Below are 24,409 nucleotides of genomic sequence, written 5' to 3'. Positions count from 1 at the left end.
ATCATGATCAGGACAGCCATGAGGGAACGTCTCCGGCTCCTTGGCACAGATATGACAGAGATGTGGAGGCGTCAAAGACACAGAGGAACAGCAGCGTGGGATGGGAGTAATTACATTTTTGTATCACAACCTGAATGTGATTAAAACCAGGTTAGACATAAACAGACAGGTGTGCATGTGTTGTATCAGATAATGGTGGTGACTTGGCATGCCACAGAACAGAAGCTGTGGCAGCCAGGTTAAAAGTTCAGAATTCATACAGTATATTCTGCATTTATACCACCCTAAACACACACACACACACACACACACACACACACACACACACACACACACACACACACACACACACTCACACTCACACTCACACTCACACACACACACACACACACACACACACACACACACATGTACACGCAAACACGTTTTTACTTCTTAGTGAGGACACTTATTGGCATAATTATTACATTATTATTACATTTCATTTAATGCATACCCTTACTCTAACCGTAACCATCACAATTAAATGCCTGAACCTAACCTAAAGCTAATTCGACCCCTTTTCAAAGTGAGTCAGAAAGTGAGGAAACCAAAATGTCCTCACTTTCCAAAAAAGGTATCTCACCCCCCACCCCCCCCATCCCCACACACATATATATATTATACATACAATTTCACATATGCACACCATACGTAATGATAAATAAAAAACATATAATACATGATATATTTAGTCAACTTAATTGTCAATTCTGCTCCATGAACAGGTCAGGGTTGAAATGCTGTTTCTTCCTAATCCTCGGTGTAAACATATAAGTAGACAGAACATATAAGTACGCAACATATTAAGTACTCCAACAACAAAAAAAGCACAACATAGTATGCAGCCAAAGGGGACACATATTTTATCAATATATATAAATATATATATGAATGTGTGCGTGTGTGTGTGTGTGTGTGTGTGTGTGTATTTACTGTATGTGTATAGGCAAATGATATGCATTTGAGGGGGAGGAGGTGTTGGGCTCGTGCTCGTGCTCGTGCTCGTGCAGTGATGGGACCTCAGTCCGTTAGCAGACACCACAGCCTCCTCCTCCTCCTCCTCCGCTTCCATCATGGCTCCCTCGGTAGACAGGCAGGGATACTGGGGCCGGCCGACCTCAACGCTGGACTGGTGCGAGGAAAACTATGTCGCGTCTTTCTACATGGCGGAATTCTGTGAGTACAACCCGAGGGCACGAGCGACGCTGCGGGCTGTTTACTGCTGCTGTACAGGAAGCGATCGCGCTGCGGCGCACAGACAACGTGAGGTGTGAGCTGGTAATAACGCAGTGTGTCGGTGTCATGGTGCGAGTCTCTCATGGTGAAGTGGATCTGACTTCCAGCTCAGTGTTCGCTCTCACGACATGTTCGGAGCGGACCGGCCGGCCGCAGAGCAGAGATGTGAGGGGCACGGAGAGGCTGCTCCTGCCGGGAAAACGCTGCTGCCTGCCGGGGAGCGTTGTGCGCAACTCGCCCGCCTGGTCCGAGCTGCTCCCATAGCTCTGTGTGCTGTATGTCTCTCTGAGCAGCCTCATCACTCAGACATCACAGATCTACATCTCAACACATGACCACACTCTGTATGGGTTAGGTCATGCGTATCACCCTCAGTCATTCTCACACGTAGCTTGATAAAACATTTCCTTCCTTCTACCCGGGTGCCTCAGAGGCTGTCACCGAGAACTGGTTCATCAGGAACCAGTATCTTTTTAGATTTAAACTCTGTTAGAAGCACCACAGTTCCAACAGCTGTCTGTACACACAGCTCATGTGGCTGACATGCACTGGCTCAGTGCAGGAGCCTTGAGCCCAGCTCCACTGGACAAACAATACTTTGATCCACTTCAGTCCTCTTAACATGGGGAATGCAGAAGAAAGACTAAACTGCTTTCAACTGCAAACCCTGTGGTATGATCTCATGTGTATTATTCATATTCCCTGCATATGAATTATAGATTCAGTGCAGACGTTGAATGGCACTCAGTAGAGCACCTCTCTTGTTGAAATTTGCAAATAAAATCTGATAACGTTTAAGAAATTGAAACAAATTTGTGGACCCGTACCCTGGGTCTGCACCAAAAACGAGTTGCAGTCCATCCCTCTTTTACTCTCTGCCTACTTACGAATTACTGTAATAATTAATAAATAACTAGAATTTCAGTAGAACACATACCTCCGCCATGTTCCACACAACGGCACGATATGAGTCCCTTAAATGTTTCTGATTATTTCATCAAGATCCTTGGAAATTGGTGAAAATGTTGACAAACACCCAATCTCGTCAATGTTAAAGAAAGTAAATAAATGTTCGCCCCCTGTTCGGGATCCACTCCAAAATTTAATGGATTATTCGCTGACCCACTCCGCACCCTGCCACCAAGTTTCGTGGAAATCTGTTTGGTTGTTTTTGTGTCATCTTGTTCAAAGTGCAGAGTGATATTTCACTGTGTGTTGAGGAGTCCACCTTCCATTTGAAGTTGTCTTGTTGTCGAAGTGACGCAACAGTGAAAGGTGAACCCAAGCCAAGTGGGGGAGAGTTTAATTAGAATAGTGCATTTCATCTTCTCTATGCTTGTCCATGTTAAGAGGACCTGTGTCACAGGTTTCCTTTCCTAACCCCTAACCCTAACCCCGTAGAGTACAAACTGAGCCTCCACCCATGGAGCGCACATTGTACTGTAGTACCACTTGGAATGCAGCATACATGTATCTAAGATACTGATAGTTGAAGCGTTAGTTACCACACATTACACACGCTGGCCGGGCCGGATAATTGTTTTAGAAGAATTGTTCGGCATTCAAATGGCGATTCAGGTTACAATGGTTGGAATGTGGCATTGTGACCGAGGAAAAGAGGAACAGCCAAGACTTTAATCCTCATCTGATGTGAGCTTTTGTGCAATATCTCTCTTTGCAAAACAGCAGCACACGCTGAGGGTCCATCCCACAGACACAGGGGGATGTTTTAGCGAGTCTCTGACACTGGAGAAAAGCGTCTCATCCCCATGAAGACACAACATTTCCATGCTGTAGTATGCTTGGTGTGCGTGCATTTGTTTTCAGTAACCAAAGTCCACACATGTCACTCCAAGGACTCAGATCAGATACCTGCAGATAAAGAGTGGAGGCGGTTGTGAAATTACTCGTCAGCAGGATTAGTGTTAAAACTAATCGAGGTCCGGGTGAGCTTGCGTGTTGTCCATGCCTGAGTTTACACATCTCCACACCCAGGACGAGCAATGTCATGAACAGTGTCAAGCTGTTTTATCAGGTGAGCCTGATGGTGTATCAAAGGTAAATACAGTGACATCACTCCAACCACAGGCTGCCCATACTTATACAAACAGAACAAAGTGCAATACAACATAGCGCAACACATGGTTCCACAGTTATGACTGGAACGCACACACATTATCATTAGTGCTTAATCTATTGACTATTTGTCTCATTAACATTGGTTGCTTAGTCTTTAAGACGTTAGAAGTTTCACAATAAAGCCCAGAGTGAGTTTATGATGTGTTTTTGTCCAACCAGCTGTGGGACACCTAAAGATATCCCTTCTGCTAAAATACAATACTAAGATAAGGAGATCATTTACATAATTTAGAATCTGGAACCAACATATTTTTTGGTTGAAAAATTTGTTGTACAAGAATAGAACAATGGTTGCAGCTCAGCATTCATTTACGCACTGCACACTTACATATAAATTCAAATAACCTTATATTAATGTTTTTTTCCCTATCTTAATTCAAGAGGATGGTCTTTCAATTCATGACCATTTTCTTCTGCACATGGATTTTTTTTTTGGGTGCAACAAATCTATCAAAATTCCCCAACCAATAGAATCCCAGGTCTGGTGTTGACAAATGACAATTGTCGTGCCCTTGTTGCGGATGCCTAAGGTTTATTTGTTGTACGGGTGGTTCCTTTAACTGGGTTCTTGCACTTATATACTGTGACTGTGCAAATCAGCCCAAGGAAAGCTATTTGAGTGTGAGGGCTGGATTTTGAGTGCAAGCTTTGTAAAATCTGAACGCGATGTCCTACTCTCTAACTGAAAGACCACACTCTGGTCTAAAGAGAGGGGAAAAAAACCATATAGATTAAAGGTTCCGTTTGTAAGATTTAGGTGAAATGGATTTATTGGCAGAAATTGAACATAAAATAATCCTAGTGATGTTTTCACTACTGCGTTTTATCTAAATTGTATGAATTGTTGTTTTCTTTAAACTAGAAGAGACCCTTCATGTTTAAATACTTTAGATTTACATCAGGAGTGGGTCCTCTCTATGAAGGCCGCCATGTTTTTTACAGTAGCCCAAACTGGACCAACTGAACAGGTTATCTTTCATGTTTGGAAAGAGAGGGTGATATGAGGGGTTTTCGGCTGCATAATCTCATTGTCATAATCTCACATGGATCCCAGGCTGCCTCACCAAACTCTCGCTGCCACCATGTCAGCCAATCACTTTGACACTCTTATTTCTTCTGATATCTTCTGGCTCTAATTCATATCTGGTGTCTTTGTGTACAGGGAATACTGTCAGCAACCTGATTATGATCCTTCCTCCCATCTGCGGGGCCATCCAGACATATCGTGACGGCCTCGAGTTCCGCTACACCTGCTCTTTCCTCGGGCTCGCAGGTAAGAAAGCTGAAAAACAACTATGGCTCGATACACTAGTGACAATGCTGAAGCCAAGTCCGCTCTAACAATGCCCTCACATCATAATGCATACATGTGAGAATGTCTTCACATTTCATTGGTCCTAATGTTTTTGGGGTTGTGTCTCATCAGCTGTTGGTGTTGGGTCCTGGTGCTTCCACATGACGCTGCTGTATGAGATGCAGGTGAGCCACAGTGTTACAGTCAAATCTAAATGATATGTATCTACATCACCCGTCTATTTATCTTTTACTGATACCTCAATTTCTTGCTGTATTTTGGAAATATGACGTCAGATATCTATGACAGCGAAGTCTATATGAATGCAGTCTATATGTTCTTTTTTATATGTTTATTTTGAGGGTAGATATCAGCTGTCTGTGTGCTATTCAAAAGGCTTTCCTAGTTTCTCCAGAAACAATTAAATTGTTTCCAAAATTTGGATCCATAAGAAGTGGAACTCCGGCGAGTTCTCAATGCGGCTAATGATTTCAAAACAAATATATATATTTTTTTATCCTCATTATATTATGACTTTTTTCCCTGTGATATAACAACTTTACTCTTGTAATATTACAACATTATTCCTCGAAATCGCAGCAATTTTCTTTTCTTCATTCGGGCCCTTATACTCTGCTTCTTAGTAATGCTAAATTATGCTATAATAACATCCTGTGGTGATGTTTTCATATGTTCTCTCTGTTTTCTCATTTGCAGCTACTGGACGAGTTGCCAATGATTTACAGCACATGTGTCTTCGTCTACTGTCTGTAAGTGGCTCCACTCTCATGTCGGATGGAGAATAGATTTAGTGTTATCGTGAATGCAAACTGAACCAGTTACTCCCTCGCTGATCATGTGTCACATTTCTAAGAAAGTACAGTGTGTCGTCCTCTGGTGTACTGCATGTAAAGGATCTATTGATTCTAAACTGGACGTGTTCCTCTTCCCACTTCAGCTCAACTTGTTATTTCCTCACATTCTTTATGGTCATTCAATCTGAACATGTAAATTAAACATGTTTCACCTGTTTCTTTTTTTTCAGATATGAGTGCTTCAAAGAAAAAAACAGAATTAGTTTATTACCTATTGCACTTTTAATAATCTTCAGCGTCACAGTGACTGTGGTGAGTCCTCCCTTTCATCCAATTAATAAATGAACCATAACATTCATCATGTCCTCCTGACTAGTGACTGTGTTTCTGTCTGGCAGGTTTACTTACAGTGGAAGGAGCCAGTGTTCCACCAGGTGAGGGAAAGCTCTGTGTTATCACCTGGCTCGGATTGCTCATTGTTAACTGTCAGGGCTCAGTGTGCCTTAGGTCATTTCTACCTTGTGCAAACATTGGGCTTACCAACATAGCATGCCACATTGTTTGCCGGTTTAATAATGGTTACACATACAGGGTTTTTTAACATTAATGTAGCAGCCAACAACTATGTAAATATACATTGGAGTAATGGCATCCTGAGCAGAGAGTAAAGTCACGCTCCTTCCATGTGTATCTCAGTCTGCGCTTCTCTGTTCTTTGCTTTGGTTTCGGGTGCACGTCCATGTCTATCTCCCATTGAACCAATCGGTCCCCACCTCTTTTGTAAAGAGAGACGGCTCCGCCTCTTATCGTCAGTTATTGCAGTGATGATAGCGATAGGCATACACTGCCCAGTGGACGCATGGTGCTGGTATACCAAAATCTGTGCAGCTTATTTTTTCACACAGTCTATGGGCGACACACAGGGTGGAATGATGCCAGCCATGCTAACTGGCTGGTAGCTGCCATGCAGGCCCACAGAGAGAGCTTCAGGCGGCAAGAGAAAGTGGGGACCAAAATGAACCCAGTAAAAATAATTTACTGGGTCTCACACCGAGGCTCTGGCCTGGTCAGGAGCACCAACCCGCCGATGAGATGGGATTTTACCAGTGTGCATGGCAGCTAGCTGGAGTGTTGTTTGTTGACTCTCCTTCACACAAGGTCACTTTGTTCAGTTGTACTTCCGGTTGTGTTCAGGAGCCACTTTCACCGGACTATTCAACATCTACAGACTGCATACAAAACACACGGCTGAGAACAGTGGGCACCAGGCATGACGGATGAAGCATTTGCTTTAGTCCAAGCGACTAGTGCATCTACGGATAGTGAATGTAAAATCAACAACATATACGTATGTGACCCTTATCAAGTCAGTTATGCAAAATGAAATGATGACATTTTATTACCTCTGTCTTTGAGGTTATGTTTTCATCTGTTTGTTAGTCAGCAGGATTATGTCGAAACTACTGGACCGATTAGTATGAAACTTGGTGACAGGATACATTATGCGTCAGGAAAGAACCTTTCAAATTTCGGTGCGGATCCGGATCAAGGAGATGATAAAGGAACAATTTGAGAATAGCTTTTCCTTCCTCAGTGAAGAATGTGTGGATCTTGATGAAACATATCTGCCATGTGTAGGGAACTGATATTTATGAGTTTGTGCAATTTCGTTACAAATAAAAATCCAGATATAGATCATTTAAATGTGCTTTCATGAGGGGACTGTTGGGCCTTGGTGGAGGTTTAACTCTGAGTGGCATTCTAGGTTTATCGTGTGTTATAGATCAGCTAAGTATTTGTGAAGTTTAAGAAAAGTCATGCTCTCTTGTTTCTGTTTTGGTTAACTGTTGTTGTCTTGGTTACGTAGAGTTTGAACCCCTATGGTTTGTACCTGCAGAGTCTCACATTGTGTGTGTGTGTGTTGCATACCAACAGTGATGACTATGTGAAAAAGCTGCTTATGTTTACTCTCTGGAGGTGACTTTGTTTACTAATGACAGAGCTCCATGGTGGTTCATAACAAGACTGATAGTGTTCCTGACGGAGCACAGTGCGACAACAAACAGACTGGATTCAAATGGTAACTTGTGAATGATGAGAAACAATGGAGTGAACATGAATTGAAAGTTCAAGCTATATCAAATGATGCAAGTTTCAGGTTTCATTCATAGAACATTTTGAGCTGTGAGTCCCGAAATACAAGGGCCTCATAATATACAAAAAAAGGAAACACTTAATCAAAGCATTTTTTTTTTTTATCCTAAGACAGAGAAGGGATGAAGAAAAAACTAAAAACAATCAACTTGTTTATAAAACAGTTTAGAGGGTTAGGAATAGGATAGTTCATGTCTTTTGTTTCTGCTTGTGGTCACTATGTGCTCCCTGTGGCGCTGAAGCAAAGAGCGGGAAGGGGAAGCTGCAGACAGGAACCTGTGTAAAGGAGGTGCACTGACCTTGATAATGATAGAGAAGCAACGCAGGGTGGCCTCGTCACAACTTCCACTTACTGAGGGAAGAGAGGATGACGATAATCCTTCAGCAGCATCTTTGCACTCTCTCCAGCTCCTCAGAGATGCATGTTATCAGCCCCCTCCCCAGAGTGGGCCGGCACACTTAAGGAATGAGAGAATGAATGCCAGGTAGATTTATGTTAAAGCATCACACAGGAGAACAGCTCTTTTTTTTAAACTGAAGTAGTGGATTCTTGGCAGTGTTTCACAGGAAAAAACAAAAAATGGAAGAATAGTTATGCAAATGAAAGCATCATTTTCTGTGTACTTTATTATGATCTGGTGACTTCTCAGATTCACATAGGTCATCACGTTGAGCTCCGGTGACCCGATGAAAATGACTAAATAGTCCAATATTCTATCTGTAATCCAACAGTCCTCATTGTCCTTTCTTTCAGGTCATGTATGGAGCTCTAGTAGCTTGTCTAGTGATGCGCTCCATCTACATTGTTACGTGGTGAGTTTTCCAAGAGGGGCATTAAAGTCTCAAGTATCTCAATATCGAAGGAAGTGTTTTTCATTATTATTCACGTGCTGAAGGATGTTGTTTGTTGTTTCTGTTTGAATCGTAGGGTGTACCCCTGGCTCAGACCGCTGTGTTATACCTCCTTGGGGATCTTCCTGTTAGGATTTCTACTGTGGAACATTGACAATATCTTCTGTGACTCATTGAGGTGAGGATTTACAAGTTTATTATCCTCCTCATAAGAGCTGTGGTTTGGAAAATTTTCAAATCAAGGATCAGCAATATTTACCTTTAAGAGGCATCACAACATTATTTGGATGCATTTTTCGCTCATGAGTAGTGCATGCACTACTCATTTACATAAGCTTCTTTGACTTAATTAATTTGATCTATGATGTGTGCTGAATGTACTAAGTATTAGTAAGTAAGTAAGTATGTTAAGTGTATGGATCTTGTCTTCCTGGGGCCCTGAATAGGAAAGAGTATTAGGGCCACTTAAAGGAAAAATTTAAAAATCTTAGATTTCTAAAAATAAAGTGATAATTTTAAAAGACTTGAGTTATACTTTTTGGTTGTGTGTCATGTAAGATGGGGAATACCAGAAGATCAGCTTGTTGCCTTTCTTTATTCACATAGTTTTACTTTTTTCTCACAGTCACAGATTTTTAAAATTCATTACGGCCCCAATACTCTGCCTCACACTGTTCTCACACTACACTAGTCAAACTACTATTCAAAGTATTGGTTTTGACCTTTATTCAATTTGTCAACGTTATCTCTGTATCACAGAGCCAGCAGGAAAACACTGCCCCCTGGTGTTGGAGTAGTAACACAGTTCCATGCCTGGTGGCACATCTTCACAGGCCTGGGATCCTACCTGCACATACTTCTCAGGTAAGCTTCTCTTTCAGTAGTAGGTCACAGCAGCAGCGGTGCGTTTTGTGGTGGTTGTGATGGAGATGAAGATGAAGAGCTCAACGCATCAAGGATACCAGAACAATATCAACGTTTACAGAGTACAGTGAGCAGCTGTCACCCTTTAGTCCCAAGATGTCTCACACAGCATCACAACTTATCTCCTTTCCTCCCCACCTTGCATCACCCATTCCAACAAGAAATAGAGTTGTTTTCACTCTCTATGTTAGAAGTGAACATCATTTTAGATCCTTTAATATAAACCACACAAATCTAAATCACGTCCTTTCTTTCTGTCCCTAAGAGTTGGAGACTCTCTGTCTGGCACATTTGAGTTAGATATGAAAGTCCCTGAGCGTAGACGTGACAGTTTACAGCTAGTTTGCTCTTTATCTATAACCTGGCCATGGGTATTGCTAGGAGGGAAGGGAGAATGTGTTGATAGGCTCTGTTCTCCTAATGTTAAACAAATAGCAGATGCGCTCCGTGAGGATCCTCAAAAAATCCCCAGTGTTGGGGTGGCTGTGGTTGAGGGGTGGAGCGGGTGTCCTCCAACCAGAAGATCGGCGGTTTGAAACCCCAGTCTTCCCCAGCTGCATGCTGAAGTGTCTTTGGGCAAGATGCTGAACTCCAATTGGCCCTTTAAAGATGTTGAATGCACTAATTGGAAGCCGCTTCGTATAAAGGCGTCAGCTAAATGACATGTAAGTGTTTGCTCTTTTTCAGCCTGCAGTTCAGGTTAACCTACCTCCAGCACAGACCAAAAGTAACGGTATGTGTAGCGCTCAGCCTTTGCACATATTCCAACATGTTTTCATTCCTTCTCGACTTCACCTATACTTGTCCTGTGCTGTTGTTGTTCAGTTCCTGTGTGGAGTTTGGCCCACGTTGAACATCGAACCACAGAAGATGAGCTGAGTTGAAGGGATGGGCAGCGGCTTGAGGATGGTGACTGCCATAATCCACACACCATCGGCACAGGGACCTGCCAGTGCTCGCTGCTGGGAGCTCAGCCACCAGGCAGGGGGCAGGTGGACCCTCAGACACCACCCCAGGGAGCCTTCTGTTCTGCACTATGGGGATTTACTAAGTACAGAATAGCACTGATTCCAGTTTTAAAAAGTGGAAGAATTTTCCTCATCAATCCCGACTTATTAGACTAGATTTTCTGTATCTTTGTTGTAATTTCATTTAATTTTCAGTGCAAAAATGATGTGTAGTCCACTGCACTGGTAACTGTTGAATATGTTACAGTTGTTAGCTTGATTAGAGTTTGGGGAACGTGTGCACATTAGCTTATTAATCGTGGTATGTTCGATTCTGTGAATGTTTGAATCCCCATTAGCCCAATGGTATCAAATAGATCCCTAAGCTAAAGTTTTAAATAAGACTATTGCTTATGTGTAGTTTCAAAAGGAGCTAAAGGAGCTGGATCAACAACTCAGTGTTTTCATATCCCTTTTCCAGGAGTCTCATATTGTGTTTGTTTGTGCTCACTACATGTGAGGGGACACTAACTACCAGCTAAAAAGTCTAGTCTAACGTAGGGCTGAGTCACAAAATTAAATATCTGCAATGAGTTTATTACATTACATTACATTTAGCTGACGCGTTTATCCAAAGCAACTTACAATAAGTGCATTCAACCATGAGGGTACGAACCGAGAACAACAAGAATCAAGAAAGTACAATTGTCTTCAAGAAAGCCAGACTACAAAGTGCTATAAGTAAGTGCCATTTAAGTGCTACAATTTTTTTTTGTTTAAACTAAAGTTTAAATAATATTTAGTATATAGCCCTACTTCTATCCGAGGAGTGCAGTAGTGATACCAGAAACCTTGTGTAGCAGCTCCTCAGCAGTCCGTGTTTGTAAACGTGCACCATGCGGCCGAGGTGTTGTTCAATCATTCAGGCTTCATTTTCATATAAATACTGGAAATCTTCTTTTTTTATTTTGCTGTTGTTGCCAAAGTCGCTCTGGGATTTAAAACGTTCATGTAATTATACCTCTTTAAAAACAAATTAGAAATGCAGCGCTTACAAAAAAGTTTTGCTACTAAACGTCATTGCACTGACTTTTCGCTTTTGTTCAGGACCGGGTTAAACTTTGTTCAGCTATATGTTGCAGAACAAAGTTTAACAAGTTATGTTAAATCTGTATTACATCTACATCCTTTATGTAGTTGTTTAAGTTCACACAAGTTCGTGGTCTCTGAAGGACCAAGGCCCGAGGGCCACTTTTCAAACAGACAGGGTTAGGGTTAGGGTTAGGGTTAGGGTTAGAAACCACTTTGTTGGGATCTGACCAGTGACTATTGAGTGTGATCAAACATCAGTGGAAAGGCACCATGTATTGTAACTGGAACCATTATCCCTGGTCAGATTATTACAGCTGATGAGTTCGGCTCACATGGACGGCAGGATGAGTGTGATAGTTGAAACCCAGTGACCTAAACCACCACACAAAGATAAACTCTTTACGAAGCTTTTTTTTAAAATTATTATAATAGTTGATAATCAAGGGACCAAGTGCAAGTATGGAACATATCTGAATGATGCATCTTATTAAGCTGCAGGGAATGAAGCCCTAGACACAGCCAGTTCCGGGAAGCCTACACTCCCCTGCTTCCTTTATTTTCACAACACTGAACAGTATTGTCTCCCGAGCTAAGGATTACTTGATTTAAATCAAAAGCTTTGAAGTCATTTTACCTATTGATACAAAACTCCAACATCTCCCCAAAATATTGCTAGATTTTATTTATTTCTTCTTTCATTTATCGACAATGTGGCATCAAGATGAAAAGTAGAACGGCAAATGATCACCTTGCAGAGGAGTTGAACAGTCTCTGATACAGCCACTAGGTGGCAGAATTATCCAGTTTATTTCAGACATTGCCAAGCAGATAACCCTACTTATAGCGACTCAGAAAGACACTAATGATCTGAGGCCTGAGTTTTCATGTGCTGGATCTGTGGTGGAAAATGAAGGGCTTTTTATTTACAATTTTTGTTCGGTACTGTGAAATCGTGGACATGTCGTGGTAACAATAGAACTTGAGGTAACTGGTGAACTGGAAGATGCACAACATGATCGCTGTATGAAGACACGGCAGGTATTATCTCCTGCATTGATTTTCATTATTCATTCATACACACCTTGTCACTAACCTGTATATGCCTGAGTGTAACAGCTGCTTAGAGCCAGTGTTACTAGCATTGAAAAGCACAGAAGTACAATGTATGGAAGAGAAGTATTAACGTCTCTGTGTGTGTTATCACAGCTCATCAGCTGTCAAAGAGGGTGCCTTATTGTTATCCTTGCAGTGTAATCCAAGTTGCCTTGACGTTCGTGATAAACCACTGAAGTCGTCCTCTGTGTTTTGCAATGTGTCCTTCCCCCCTGGTTATTAGCAGTCAAAGCATCAGGAGGTCGAACAACAACAGCTTCGAATGCAAAGTGTGTGCCCGAGTCTTTGGCCTTCCATTCATTTCATGTGTCCAACAGCTGAGTTACAGGTCGTTCTACTGATTTTAACTGTAGTTGAAACACTTCCTATACTTTCGTGTTGAGGCAAGAAGAGCTGTTTTATTTTAGCTGAACTTTGTTTCAGTCTTTGATGATGCCCTGTATTGTCAAAATAAAAGGAAATGTTTCAGACTAAAACTGTATCTCGCTTCATGTTTGTGACATTTTATTTTCTGCTCACAGCAGCCACTAATAACAAATGTATGACACAGAAGGACGCAGTGTCAGAAATTATTGCAATACTAACATATGACTCACAAATTCTTTATCTGCAGTTTTGTGCATGTTATTATAGACAATGCTATCTTTTATGGGGATTAAATTGACTCATTCAACGTGAGGGTGTGGCACTCGTTTATTGGTATTGGCCCAAACACTCCAGGCACTGGCATCTGTCAGAGTGAGAGGAGTGTCAATGTTGCCGTAAGCTCCTCTGACTCTCATGTATGTTGGTAGTTTTCCTGTATTTGAACTAGGAAATATTGGGGCAGGGAGGGATAAACACTGGCTTATTTATAACAGTGTCAGTTTATAGAGAAATGAGCTGAGGTAAGGTAAACCATATCCAACCTCTGGAGTCATGTCTCAGCATTTATTGACCGCTAATATTTTCATCCAAGAAAGACACCTTTAAAAATAAAGATTCCATATGTTACTGTATTGTAGATACAAAGCTTGGATTTACTTCACCTAATATATCAGTTTATCTAGTTTAATATTTTGCCTTCAAGCTTTACTTCGAAGCCACTTGCTAAAACATTTGGTTTTGTCATGGCAGCTTGGTGTTTGGATAGTTGGAACAGGTCAATAAATATGTACGGACCAGGGGTCTCACACACACACACACACACACACACACACACACACACACACACACACACACACACACACACACACACACACACACACACACACACACACACATTTCCATCCATCCATCCACTAATCCTTTGAGGGTCACAGGGAGCAGGAGCCAATCTCAGCTGACATTCGGCTAGAGACAGGCTATACTCTGGACAGGAACACCAAGGCCAATGTACAGAGACAAACAATCATTCACTCTTAAATGTTGTGAGTTGGGAGGAGGCCGGAGTACCTCGAGAAAACCCACACAAACATGGGAAGAACCTGCAAACTCCACACAGAAATGCCCAAGCCGAACTGGGATTCTTTGAACAGTGCTGACCACCACACAACCATGCTGCAGCTATGCTTATTAGGACTTTGCATTGACTTCTATTCTTTATTGACAGCCCAACCAAAACCCCATCCCTAACCATAACCATAATAAGTTCATGCCTAACCCCAACGTCTCACATCTTTTCCTGAGTACAGTACACAGTACTCATTGCAAATTTCTCCATTGCAGGGATTATAAAGGTTTTTCTTAAGGTTATTAAAACAGAACCTCAAAATTATGTTTTGCCGTATTAAGACCAGGCTTAGGTTCCTTTGGGGACAACTGGACCGGATAAGGTCACTGTTTGTCTGTTTACAGGATTAAGCAAAAATTACTGAGCAAAGTTTCTTGACACTCAGAAGAAGGGTGGGGGAATGACTGAAGGAAGAATCCATTAAATTTGGAAGTGAAATAAAACATGCATAAACAGCATATTTTTTTTTTCATTAACATGGCGAGATTGGGCCTAAGCCTTCTGAAGGCCCTTCTAGTTCTTTAATAAAATTCGTAAACTGGATATTGTGGATGAGACCTCTTTAAATGTCCTCTCATTGTTATATCTCAATTCTGTTGGTGTTACAACTCACCTCAATCGGTAGGCTGTCACAATGCAACTCTTTGTATTTCACAATCTGTGCTTGTGTAGTTAGCGTCCAAGAGGGTTTTATTGGTTGTAGACTAATATACGTATCAAAGTTTGACACGAATGGCACTAAAACCATTAAACTACTAATGCTCAAACTAAAAGAGTCACTACCATCCCTGGTCTCGTCTACTACATGCAGTTCAGAGCTTCCTGTGGCCAGTGTGACCAAACATCACTGTTTTACAACAACATTACTTCACAACTTACTCAGCAAACCATGCAACCCACTGCATATGCAGAGATTGAGGAAACTGTCACCAATTTGAGGAAGTGCTGACTTCATTTTCTGTCTAATAAAGGCCACAAAAATTGAGAAAACAAACAAACTAGGCTTGTTCCTGAGTAAAACAACATGTCTGTGTTGGAGTCAGCTCAAAATATACCCCACCAGGAATTTTCATTCAAACTGTTAGTCACTGGTTTTCTTGTAAAGTCATTGAGTCCCTCCGTCAAATGAGTCATAAGGAATTGCTCACAGGTTCCATGAATACGGAGTGATATATCGTTTGTTATGTTGTGTGTGCAGTAGAGCACGACGGGACACAACCCTAAGATAAAGCCTAATGACAGTACACAGGAGATAAGCAATATACATCACAATATAATGGTACATGTTTTCAAGTTTTATATTGTGATACATAATATAACATGGAAATAAGCTGGACAGGGCAGTGAGTGAACATACGTGGGTTATTTCCTTATCACCTTTCCAGCTGAAACCTACTGAATATATATACTTCTCACATATCAACTGGCTACTGACATAAGAGGGGAACAACGTGACAAGAACAACCTGAGCATAAAGTCACAACAAAGAGATTATGTGATGCATCATTTCCAACAGTATAAGGAGTCAAGCAGGTAAACTGACATGCGCTGACATGTACAGCTGTACATTGTTAGACTGCAATCTTCCTCACTCAGGGTCTCCGTGCATCTTTCAGTGTAGTGTGAGAAGAGCAAGTTTTGACAAAGAATAATTACAATATCAAAAGGCCACCCTGCATTCCTCTCAGCCTATCGTACATAAACACTGTTTCGAAAAGGCACTCAATGCTGAGTGTTACATAAGGGCTATAGTGTTCAGAACACACACATCTCTCAGTGTCAAATAATGTTCCAGCAGCATTTTGATGTATGGTATGCTGTGAAAACAGAACTGTCATACCACAGTTCCAGAAAATGACATCTTTCTGTGCAGACATCATTCACACTTTGCCTTACAGCTTATAAAGACAATAAACTCATTGTTTAAAGCACACAACTATGAATTTTACGTGTCAGAGTTTCTGTAAAAAACACTGACACACACATTTTGACACAACCTCAATCGTGGGTTGAGAGGAGGAGGAGGAATTGGAGGAGTAGGAGTAGAGCGGAAATTAGGTGACCAATCTGTGAAAATCCCTAGACTGTGGTACCACATATAAACATATTCCTTAAAAGGAAACGATGTTTATACGCGGGAGTTTTTATTTTGAGTTGCATTTCCTGTTTATAAGTATCTGCAATTGATGACAAAAAGGGGGAAATGACAAATGGTTCACACTATGCATTAATGCAACACATTTAGAGCAGAGTCATGTGAAGTCAAGTGTATTCATGCTGAAAAAAACCCCCATCAGACATCATCTGGGAGATCACTTCAAATCAAAACCTAGTTCTTGCTAAACAACTGCACCTCGTTCATATAATGTTACAGGGATGCAGGTTTGGCCTGCAGGGACAACCGCAGCAGTTTGTGAGTCAGTGTCAACATGTGTGTAATAGAATCTTATGAGTGTCCTTAGCAGGTTTTCCCCAGTGCTCCCACTTCCTTTGACTCAAGCTCTGCTGTACCTGCTTGAACTGGTGATTAGATTGCGATCAGTCACTGAGGCTATGACCTAGCTTCAGGTGTAAAACCGCCTCAATCCCAGTGAGTCCTCGACAGCGCTGAGGTGACTCATGCTGGGAATACCTGATGGCACTAACTGAAACCGTTCTGGTTCTTACGTCACTGTTGAAGTTTTGGCACACCTTTGAGTAGTTGATATACTTTTTTTCAGAAATAGAATTTAGGCCATATTAAGAAAAACTAATCCATGGATTTAGAGTATAATGTCTTAATATTCTGAGCGTTAGGAAAACCAATATATTTTTGTTTATCAAGCTCATTGTAACCGAGAAACACTGAAATCCCTTCTACTGCGCTGATTGCAGTCGAAAACCAATACCAACTTCCCCCAAGTCCATCTGGTTCTATCTTTGGAAAAAACTCCTGCTACTTGATAATGTGGTGCTGATGTGCTAAAAGTACTTTGTTATTTGTGAATCCTTTACTAAAGTATAACCAAAAATTCTTCACATTCCTCATTTTGACACAGACGTCAGGCCGATATTCTGATACTCCTCTAAAAGCACACGTAGTCTTACATGACTTTACACTCATAATACTACAACTTTGATCTCATAAAATTACGACTTCTTGTATTATTACTACTTTATACCTTAAATACTCTCTTGTAGAATGGTTCTACATTGATGCTGAGTGTATTTCACTTTAAGGTGTCGGTTTATTTATATTTTCTTTTGCCAGGTTCCAGCTTTAATTGCTGGTTGTTTTATAGAGTAATCATAGAATGTAGGTTTGATTTAGTTCACATGCAAATATTCTTATTAGTATAGGTTACTTTAATGGTTGACATTTGTCTATAAGGAGAACTTGCCAAAGGAGCTGCAGCTGAAAAGAAGTGAAAGACGTTATATAAAGCCTTTTGTAGCTCCAGAGGAAGCAACAGAAAATGAGATGGACGAGCAATGGACTCGTGCTACAAAAAGGCTTTATATAAAGTGTGTGTACCAAATTTTATGTAAATGAATCAAACATTTCCATAAGTAAGGGGATCGCCAAGACGCCATCTTCTCGCGATCACAGCCATTTAGTGTCAATCCAATCCATTCGATGATGATCTATTTTACAGGGTAAGGGGTAAATTACCTGCTGGTTGTGTTAATGGAGAAGTCTGAGAATGACCCAGATCAGTAGAGTTCATTGTCCAGGGACCACGAATATCTTAATTTAAACACAATCCATCAAACAGTTATGGTCTCACTGTAGTTTCGAGCAAAATGGTGGAACAACTGCTTGACATTGCCAAACAAACAATACATAAATTGAAATGAAGTAAAAGCGTGTTTTTTTTATTCACATTATTGTGGATTCATGGATCTAATGCTTTCCGCGGATGTAATGCTAGAGTCACAGGTGTGTTCCACCTTGTAGGCTGTCTACATGTCTCGGATCAGTTTTGAGACCACATAAAGCCGAGTACTGCGTCACACTCACAGTATTGCATGACCCTGTCTGTTGTGTGCATCCTTGAAGTTCACTTATGGATGCACGCTTGCAACATTGTAGACCTTAGTGAAACAACACTTGTTTTGCTTCTGATATAAATGTGTCCCTGTGCCAGGATTAATAAATGCAAAAGACATGAAGGATGCAGTGCAATAATTCAGAATCTTTCCTACCTTGCAGAAAGTAAAACCATAAAGATAAACACTATAATTTATTTATGTCTGTAGGGTGTGAGCCAGAGTCCCTCTCTGAGTTTTTAACCCGGCAATTTTCTGCTGCCATAGAATAACACTGTCATAGTTCAGAGCACCTTGTTTATGCAAATCCACTGCACACACCTGTACAGTAACTACATGTTATTACAAAACATACATCGGTACACACACACACACACACACACACACACAAACACACACACACACACACACACTGTATCACAACAATGTGAAACAAGTGTGCATTAGTGAAAGAAGTGCAATATCAGCTCTCAAGTGACTGAGAATGTGGTGCCACTATTTTCACTGGTCGACACGTGAGTCCTCCTTCAGGTGGACACGTGCATGTGTAGAGAAGAACGGCTCAGGAGGAAAAGAGGGTTGTCCAGTAGACAAAAGATGTTGGTTCGATCCTAGTGTAATTCTGAAGTGTCCCTGGGCATTGAAGCCAACTGTCTAAATACGGATAGAAGAGTCGGATGTATGTGTGTATGGCTTGTACTTGTTCTTCTGCTTTGAATGGTTGCAGTGAAAAGCACTCTATGAAATCTTTCCACGAGGGAATCTACAAATCCAAATTATGGTTCGGGTCCTCAAATGAGGGAATATTTTTTATCAGAATTGTGTTAGACTTTTCGAATCAACGCTAAGATGCCTTCAAGCTGTTCTGGTCGCCCAACACCTCACTAGGACACCTTATGCTGGTTTCTCTTTTAATTTGTCTGTCTGGCCCGTTAACAAGATTATACTTGGAAAAACACTAATCCAAATTTCATTTATGTAGCATTCTTGTTTTTATTTCAGTCCTTCCCATGTACATATACCCTCTTTGTCATCTTAGTCAGCTGTAGGCTGTGGCAGCTCTGCAGTTCCCATACACCTTGTAGGGGATCTAAAAGGAGTGTTTCCTTTACAAGGTAAGTATTCTGATCAAATTTGAACATATTTAGAGCAGAAATGCTGCTAAAAAGACCAGTCAAGAATCTACTCTGAGATCCTTTATAGACACTGTTCTGAGATACATTTTGAAGAGACATTAAAGGAGACCCTGTTATGTGCGAAGCCACCTTGCAGTTCTTGTTGGAACAGGAGCATTTAATTAACAGGTGGTCCCCACTGCAGCTCTGCACTCAGCCCTGTGTACCAGCAGCAGCACAAGTCAGACTAACTCGCTGGGACAAACCTGAAGATGCTCTGGCTGAGACTCCTGACTCTCCTGATGCCCGGCCTGGCCCCTGGGACGGGCCTGCCTGTCCGAGCCCCACATCTTCCTGCACTACCCCACGCTGGACCATCTAAGGCTGACCAGGAGTTTGCAGAGGTATTTGTGTCTTTATACATGTCCTACAATACCTGTTTAAAATAAAATAAAGGCAGATTTAGATTTACAGGTCTATGTGTGGTGTTTTATTTCTGCAAAACTCACTCTGGACAGCTTTACCACCCCATTACCTCAGCCTGGGAGGTATAATAGTTGGTTTTTACTCTAGTTAAGTTTCCCTAAAAGCTTCTGTAATTGACCCAGGATGCACTACCAGGACAATACTGTATAATGCAAATGTTCCACCGGCTTGTAGAACTGTTTATGTGATAGAAGATAATACATGTAATGTTCTTACTCAGAAAAACATTTCTCTGCACAGCCAGCCTTCTCTGGTGATAACAGATAAATAACAGCAGCTTTGCAATGACATTGATTAATGTTTTCCATTTTTAACTTAATCGATTTATCATAAATAATGATAATAATGGCTTTGTTAACTGAGATCACAGATTTGGATTTTTTTTTTTTTTTTTAACTTTAAATGATATTCTAATATTCTGCAGATTTTGTTTGGTTCAACACTCCCAGGAGTAAAACTGTGGTCACTTTATAGGCCTGGATATTGAAAGTCAATAAATTCTGAAAACTGACGGCAGCATGTCTGTCACATCAAGTTGTTTAAACTGTGAAGAATCGAAAAATGGTATTTAATAGTAATTCTTATATGTTGTGTGATCAAATAGTCCCTTATTTGAATTAAAAACTTCTCCAACTTAACAGTACATTTTATTACAGTAGAGTTTCATTAATTTCATATTTTGTACACCAATATCAGCCCCTGCTGCTAGTTTTTGAATAGTTTATTTATTGGTCCTAAAGAAGTAAGATCATATTTAATATCGGTTTTATTTGCATATATTTTGTGTGCATAACATTTAACAGGATGATTTCTAGATATGTAGATAAGAACATGTGATGTGTACTGAGATAGACTCTTATCAATAAAACTTCCAATACAGAAGTTATTATTATTATTAACTTGTTTACCCACTCGTTGCTTTTCTGTGTTCATAGACCATATTACACATTCCTATCTCCAATTATCAGCACTGGTATTACAGGGCTGTGAGCAAAGACAATAAACAACATCTGGCCATTAAGAATACTGTACAAATATATATACAGAGCTGCAGGCTACACAGTCTTTATGTGTTGTGTTGCTGCCGCAACACCCATACTCACGCGAGTACATCACAGCGTACCGCTATTAAAGGTGGGAGAAATGTTTGGAATGTTTAGAGTAAATACAGTTTTTTGCTGACTGACTGACTGATCATTTTCAGGAGTATCTAAGGCACTTTTACGACCACTGGCCTAAACCAGAGAGACAGAGGAGGAATGGAGACACAGGTGGAGATGCCGAATGGAGGAGTGGACTCTGTGATAAGCTGCAGAGCATGCAACGCTTCTTTGGGTTACCTCCGAGCGGAGAGCTGACCAAAGAGACTCTGGCAGCTATGAAGAGGCCGCGCTGTGGTCTGTCGGATGTGGAACCATTTGGAGAGACATTCCGATGGAGAAGGAGCACCCTCAGCTACAGGTTAGAAGTGATCGACTACAGCAGTGCAGTCAAAAGCTGTGGATGGGATTTGTAGGTCCCATTAGGTGAAGTCACAGACTGCAGCAGTGCAGAGCTATAGCATCACACAGCTTTTTGATAATATTAGCATGCCAACATGTTAACAATGATAAAAGGTGATCGACTCTTTTCCAATTGCCAGTAAGGGTTTTCTTTTCAGATTTTTACCACCATTGAGTATGTTCGAAGTAGTGAATGCATTAAAATTTGAGGCACTCTCTCACCTGTCTTCACGTTTCCATCAATACCCATCACCAGAAAAAAAATGATGATGACTGCATGAGTCATTTGACCTTGGAGCGATTGCTGATTGAATCCATTTCCATTGCAGAGTAAAAAGACAGATGTTGGCAGGTGTTAGTGGTTTTTTTGACTATTGGAAAGGGGGCTTGATAAACACAACCAATCATTTTAATCAGAGCAAATTAAGTGATTGGCAGGCATACCTGTCTGTCACTAACTGACCTGTCTGCCTGTGCAAACCCGGCCTATGCTCTCATAACACATGACCAGAGTCTTCAGTCTAACAGTTTTCAGGCATAGCACGTTCATATAGGCCTGGCTTTGAAGTGAAGGCCAATGGCTATGGTTTTCAGGTACTTGGTTGCAAACTAAGTGCTGGATAAACTGAAAGAAGAAGATGAAATATATCAGGTAATAAAATTCTGCACATTTGCCTCAGGATTGCCGACTCCAACCTTCCAATCTCAGCCTCCAGGTTTCGCAAAATCATAAAGGCAGCATGGAAAGTCTGGTCCAGTGTTGCACCGATGAAATTTCGCAAACGGAGCAGGAAAGAGGCCGACATTGTCATCTCCTTCTACAATGGTGGTAAGCTCTGAAGAGATCTCCCAACACAAACCCATTTGCACAGCAATCCTGACACTGGCATATGACATTTTACACAAATTCAATGCTTGGGATGCACTGTTTGTTGCAGACCATGAGGATGGCTCACGTTTTGATGGCAAAGGAGGAATCCTGGCTCATGCCTTTCTACCTGGGTCTGGAATTGGTGGGGATGTCCACTTTGATGCTGAAGAAGACTGGAGCTTAAATTCGACCGGTACAAGTGTGAAGAATCTCAAAAGAGACCTATCTCTCTCTTAAAGTGGTCTTTTGTTAACTTTGGAATTCAATTTCAATAAATATGTTTTTTTTTGCTGAGAGTAAAGCACAGAGCCTGGAAATATGGCCTTGATGACTCTAAAGCTCACTATGAAACACAGGCCACAGTACCAGGCACATGTTTTAAAAGGTTTGTACTTTGTACTTGTGCAATAGACCCATCAGAATGCCATCTACCACACCTGCAGCTTGGCAGATTGCTATTATAGTGGTGGACCTGCCTCCACTTCTCTGCTTGTAAAAGTGCACAATCGGACCACCTGCGAGTGTAATCCAAACATTTGTGTATTTCTTTCTTGACCATGCCCCCTTAAGATAAAATTATAAATGCACATTAGCGTGCATCTTTCTCATGAAAGCAATGCGTCAACAATGCACCTGAGCACACCTTATTTCCAGACCATGGGCACCAGGATCAGTGCTAGTTCTTTAACGGTCTGAACAACATGGGTCTGGCGCTCTGATACTACATCGCTGCCTTGCATAAGGTTGTGCCAGATATATAATATGGTCCTCCATCCTTTTTGTTTTACCCATTAACCCACCAAACAAGTGTACCTACTCTTTATGCCAAGGTGGCTATGGATTTATGTTAATAGAACTTAGTGGCATCCATCATCTCTACACTACATTAATGCTTACATATGTCTGCTGCTTTGTGCATCCTAACAGCCTTTCCACCAATCCCTAACTTGGCTTCCCTTCCAGCTCAAGGCTTCAACCTATTTGCTGTGGCAGTCCATGAATTTGGCCATGCTATTGGCCTGTTCCACTCATCTGATCCTGGAGCCATTATGTACCCAGCATACAACTTTGCCTCCAAACATGAGCTGCAGCTCTCCTTACGCGATGTTAAAGACATCCAACACCTTTATGGTAACTTCAGCTGGTTTCACCGTATTCATGAGCACCATTTCACTGCTTGGATTGATTTGAATGCAGAAATATATTTGGGTTTAATATTTACATATTACAAATATTGCCAGTTTAGATATGTGATACTTAACACATTTGTGTAGATAAGGATAATGTGTGTTTGTTCACATCGCAGTGGTGTGGGAAAAAGCTAGAACCCACAACATCCTCTATCTGTTTCATCATTATACTGCTGAAATTTGCTCAATGGCAGTGACATAATTTGGCCTGTGTCAACAATTTATTTTTAAATCTAAATTCTACGTTAAGTATTTCCTAAAGCTCTCTGTGAAAATGTAAGCTGCTTTTCTGAATGCCTGTTTTTTAGTCCTTTCAGCAATGACTGGATGGAAAGCATTACAACACAAACATGTTTAATGGATATATTATACTGCTTGCAGACACTTGAGGTTTGACTTTAAAGTGTTTCTTGCATTTGCCTGCAGCTTTTATTTGAATTTATCAAAAAATGGAATGTGTCTGGTAAAATCTAAGTATAAGGTGTTGTTGTCTCTGTCAATTAGGCCAATTTCTTTCTTGACTCGCCTGCAGGTATCAGTCCCAAATTTGCTTCATTATTCTCAAAAAATCCGCCTCCGAGAACACCTGATAAATGTGATCCAGATTTGTCCTTTGATGCTGTAACAGAGTTACAACAGGAGCTCATGTTTTTCAAAGACAGGTATGTAAATTCCAGTGTGTTCTAGATAATGAAGGAGCCAGACTCACATCTGGTGTTTTGTTGGTCTAAGGATAATGAAAAAAGAACTTCCTGACCCTTCAGATTTATGTGGCGCAAACATCCTCAGTTTGAAGAGACAGGGATGACTCTGATTACCAGTCTGTGGACAGACATTATACCTCCCTTCTTGGATGCTGTCTATGAGAATTTGGAGAGGAATGTAAATGTGTTTTTCAAAGGTAACAATCAACTTTTCTCCCCCCAAAAATGGCATACTTTATACCTGTGTATATGTAACAGTAGTGCTTCTGTTTCAGGTCATCAGTACTGGATGATGAAGCAGCTGAAACTGGAAGAAGGTTTTCCTAGAAACATTTCAGACTTGGGATTTCCCTCCAGAATAAAGTCTATAGATGCTGCTGTTCATTTCATAAATGACCACTACACTGTCTTC

At 41.0% G+C, this 24,409-nt stretch overlaps 1 protein-coding gene across 1 annotated transcript; it reads left to right on the top strand.

Moving 5' to 3' along the window:
- Positions 1–1,041: 1,041 nt before the first annotated feature.
- Positions 1,042–13,084, top strand: acer3 (alkaline ceramidase 3). Its single transcript, XM_053441473.1, has 11 exons — positions 1,042–1,218; positions 4,580–4,690; positions 4,844–4,896; positions 5,429–5,481; positions 5,757–5,838; positions 5,925–5,960; positions 8,435–8,493; positions 8,609–8,710; positions 9,292–9,396; positions 10,144–10,189; positions 10,282–13,084. The coding sequence occupies exons 1-11, from the start codon at positions 1,116–1,118 to the stop codon at positions 10,333–10,335; spliced, it is 804 nt and encodes a 267-aa protein (XP_053297448.1). The 5' UTR covers positions 1,042–1,115; the 3' UTR covers positions 10,336–13,084.
- The last annotated feature ends 11,325 nt before the right edge of the window (positions 13,085–24,409 follow it).

The sequence above is a fragment of the Pleuronectes platessa genome, chromosome 15 (assembly GCF_947347685.1).
Source record: "Pleuronectes platessa chromosome 15, fPlePla1.1, whole genome shotgun sequence".
NCBI lineage: Eukaryota > Metazoa > Chordata > Actinopteri > Pleuronectiformes > Pleuronectidae > Pleuronectes > Pleuronectes platessa.
This window is presented reverse-complemented; position numbering and strand designations above follow the sequence as displayed.

What these genes read in the sequence shown, in the direction of transcription:
- acer3 (XM_053441473.1), top strand. Translation starts at nt 1,116, where the DNA reads ATGGCTCCCTCGGTAGACAGGCAGGGATACTGGGGCCGGCCGACCTCA. An exon ending in CGCTGCTGTATGAGATGCAG is followed by an intron (nt 4,897 to 5,428) that starts GTGAGCCACAGT and finishes TCTCATTTGCAG; the next exon opens with CTACTGGACGAGTTGCCAAT. An exon ending in TACCTGCACATACTTCTCAG is followed by an intron (nt 9,397 to 10,143) that starts GTAAGCTTCTCT and finishes GCTCTTTTTCAG; the next exon opens with CCTGCAGTTCAGGTTAACCT.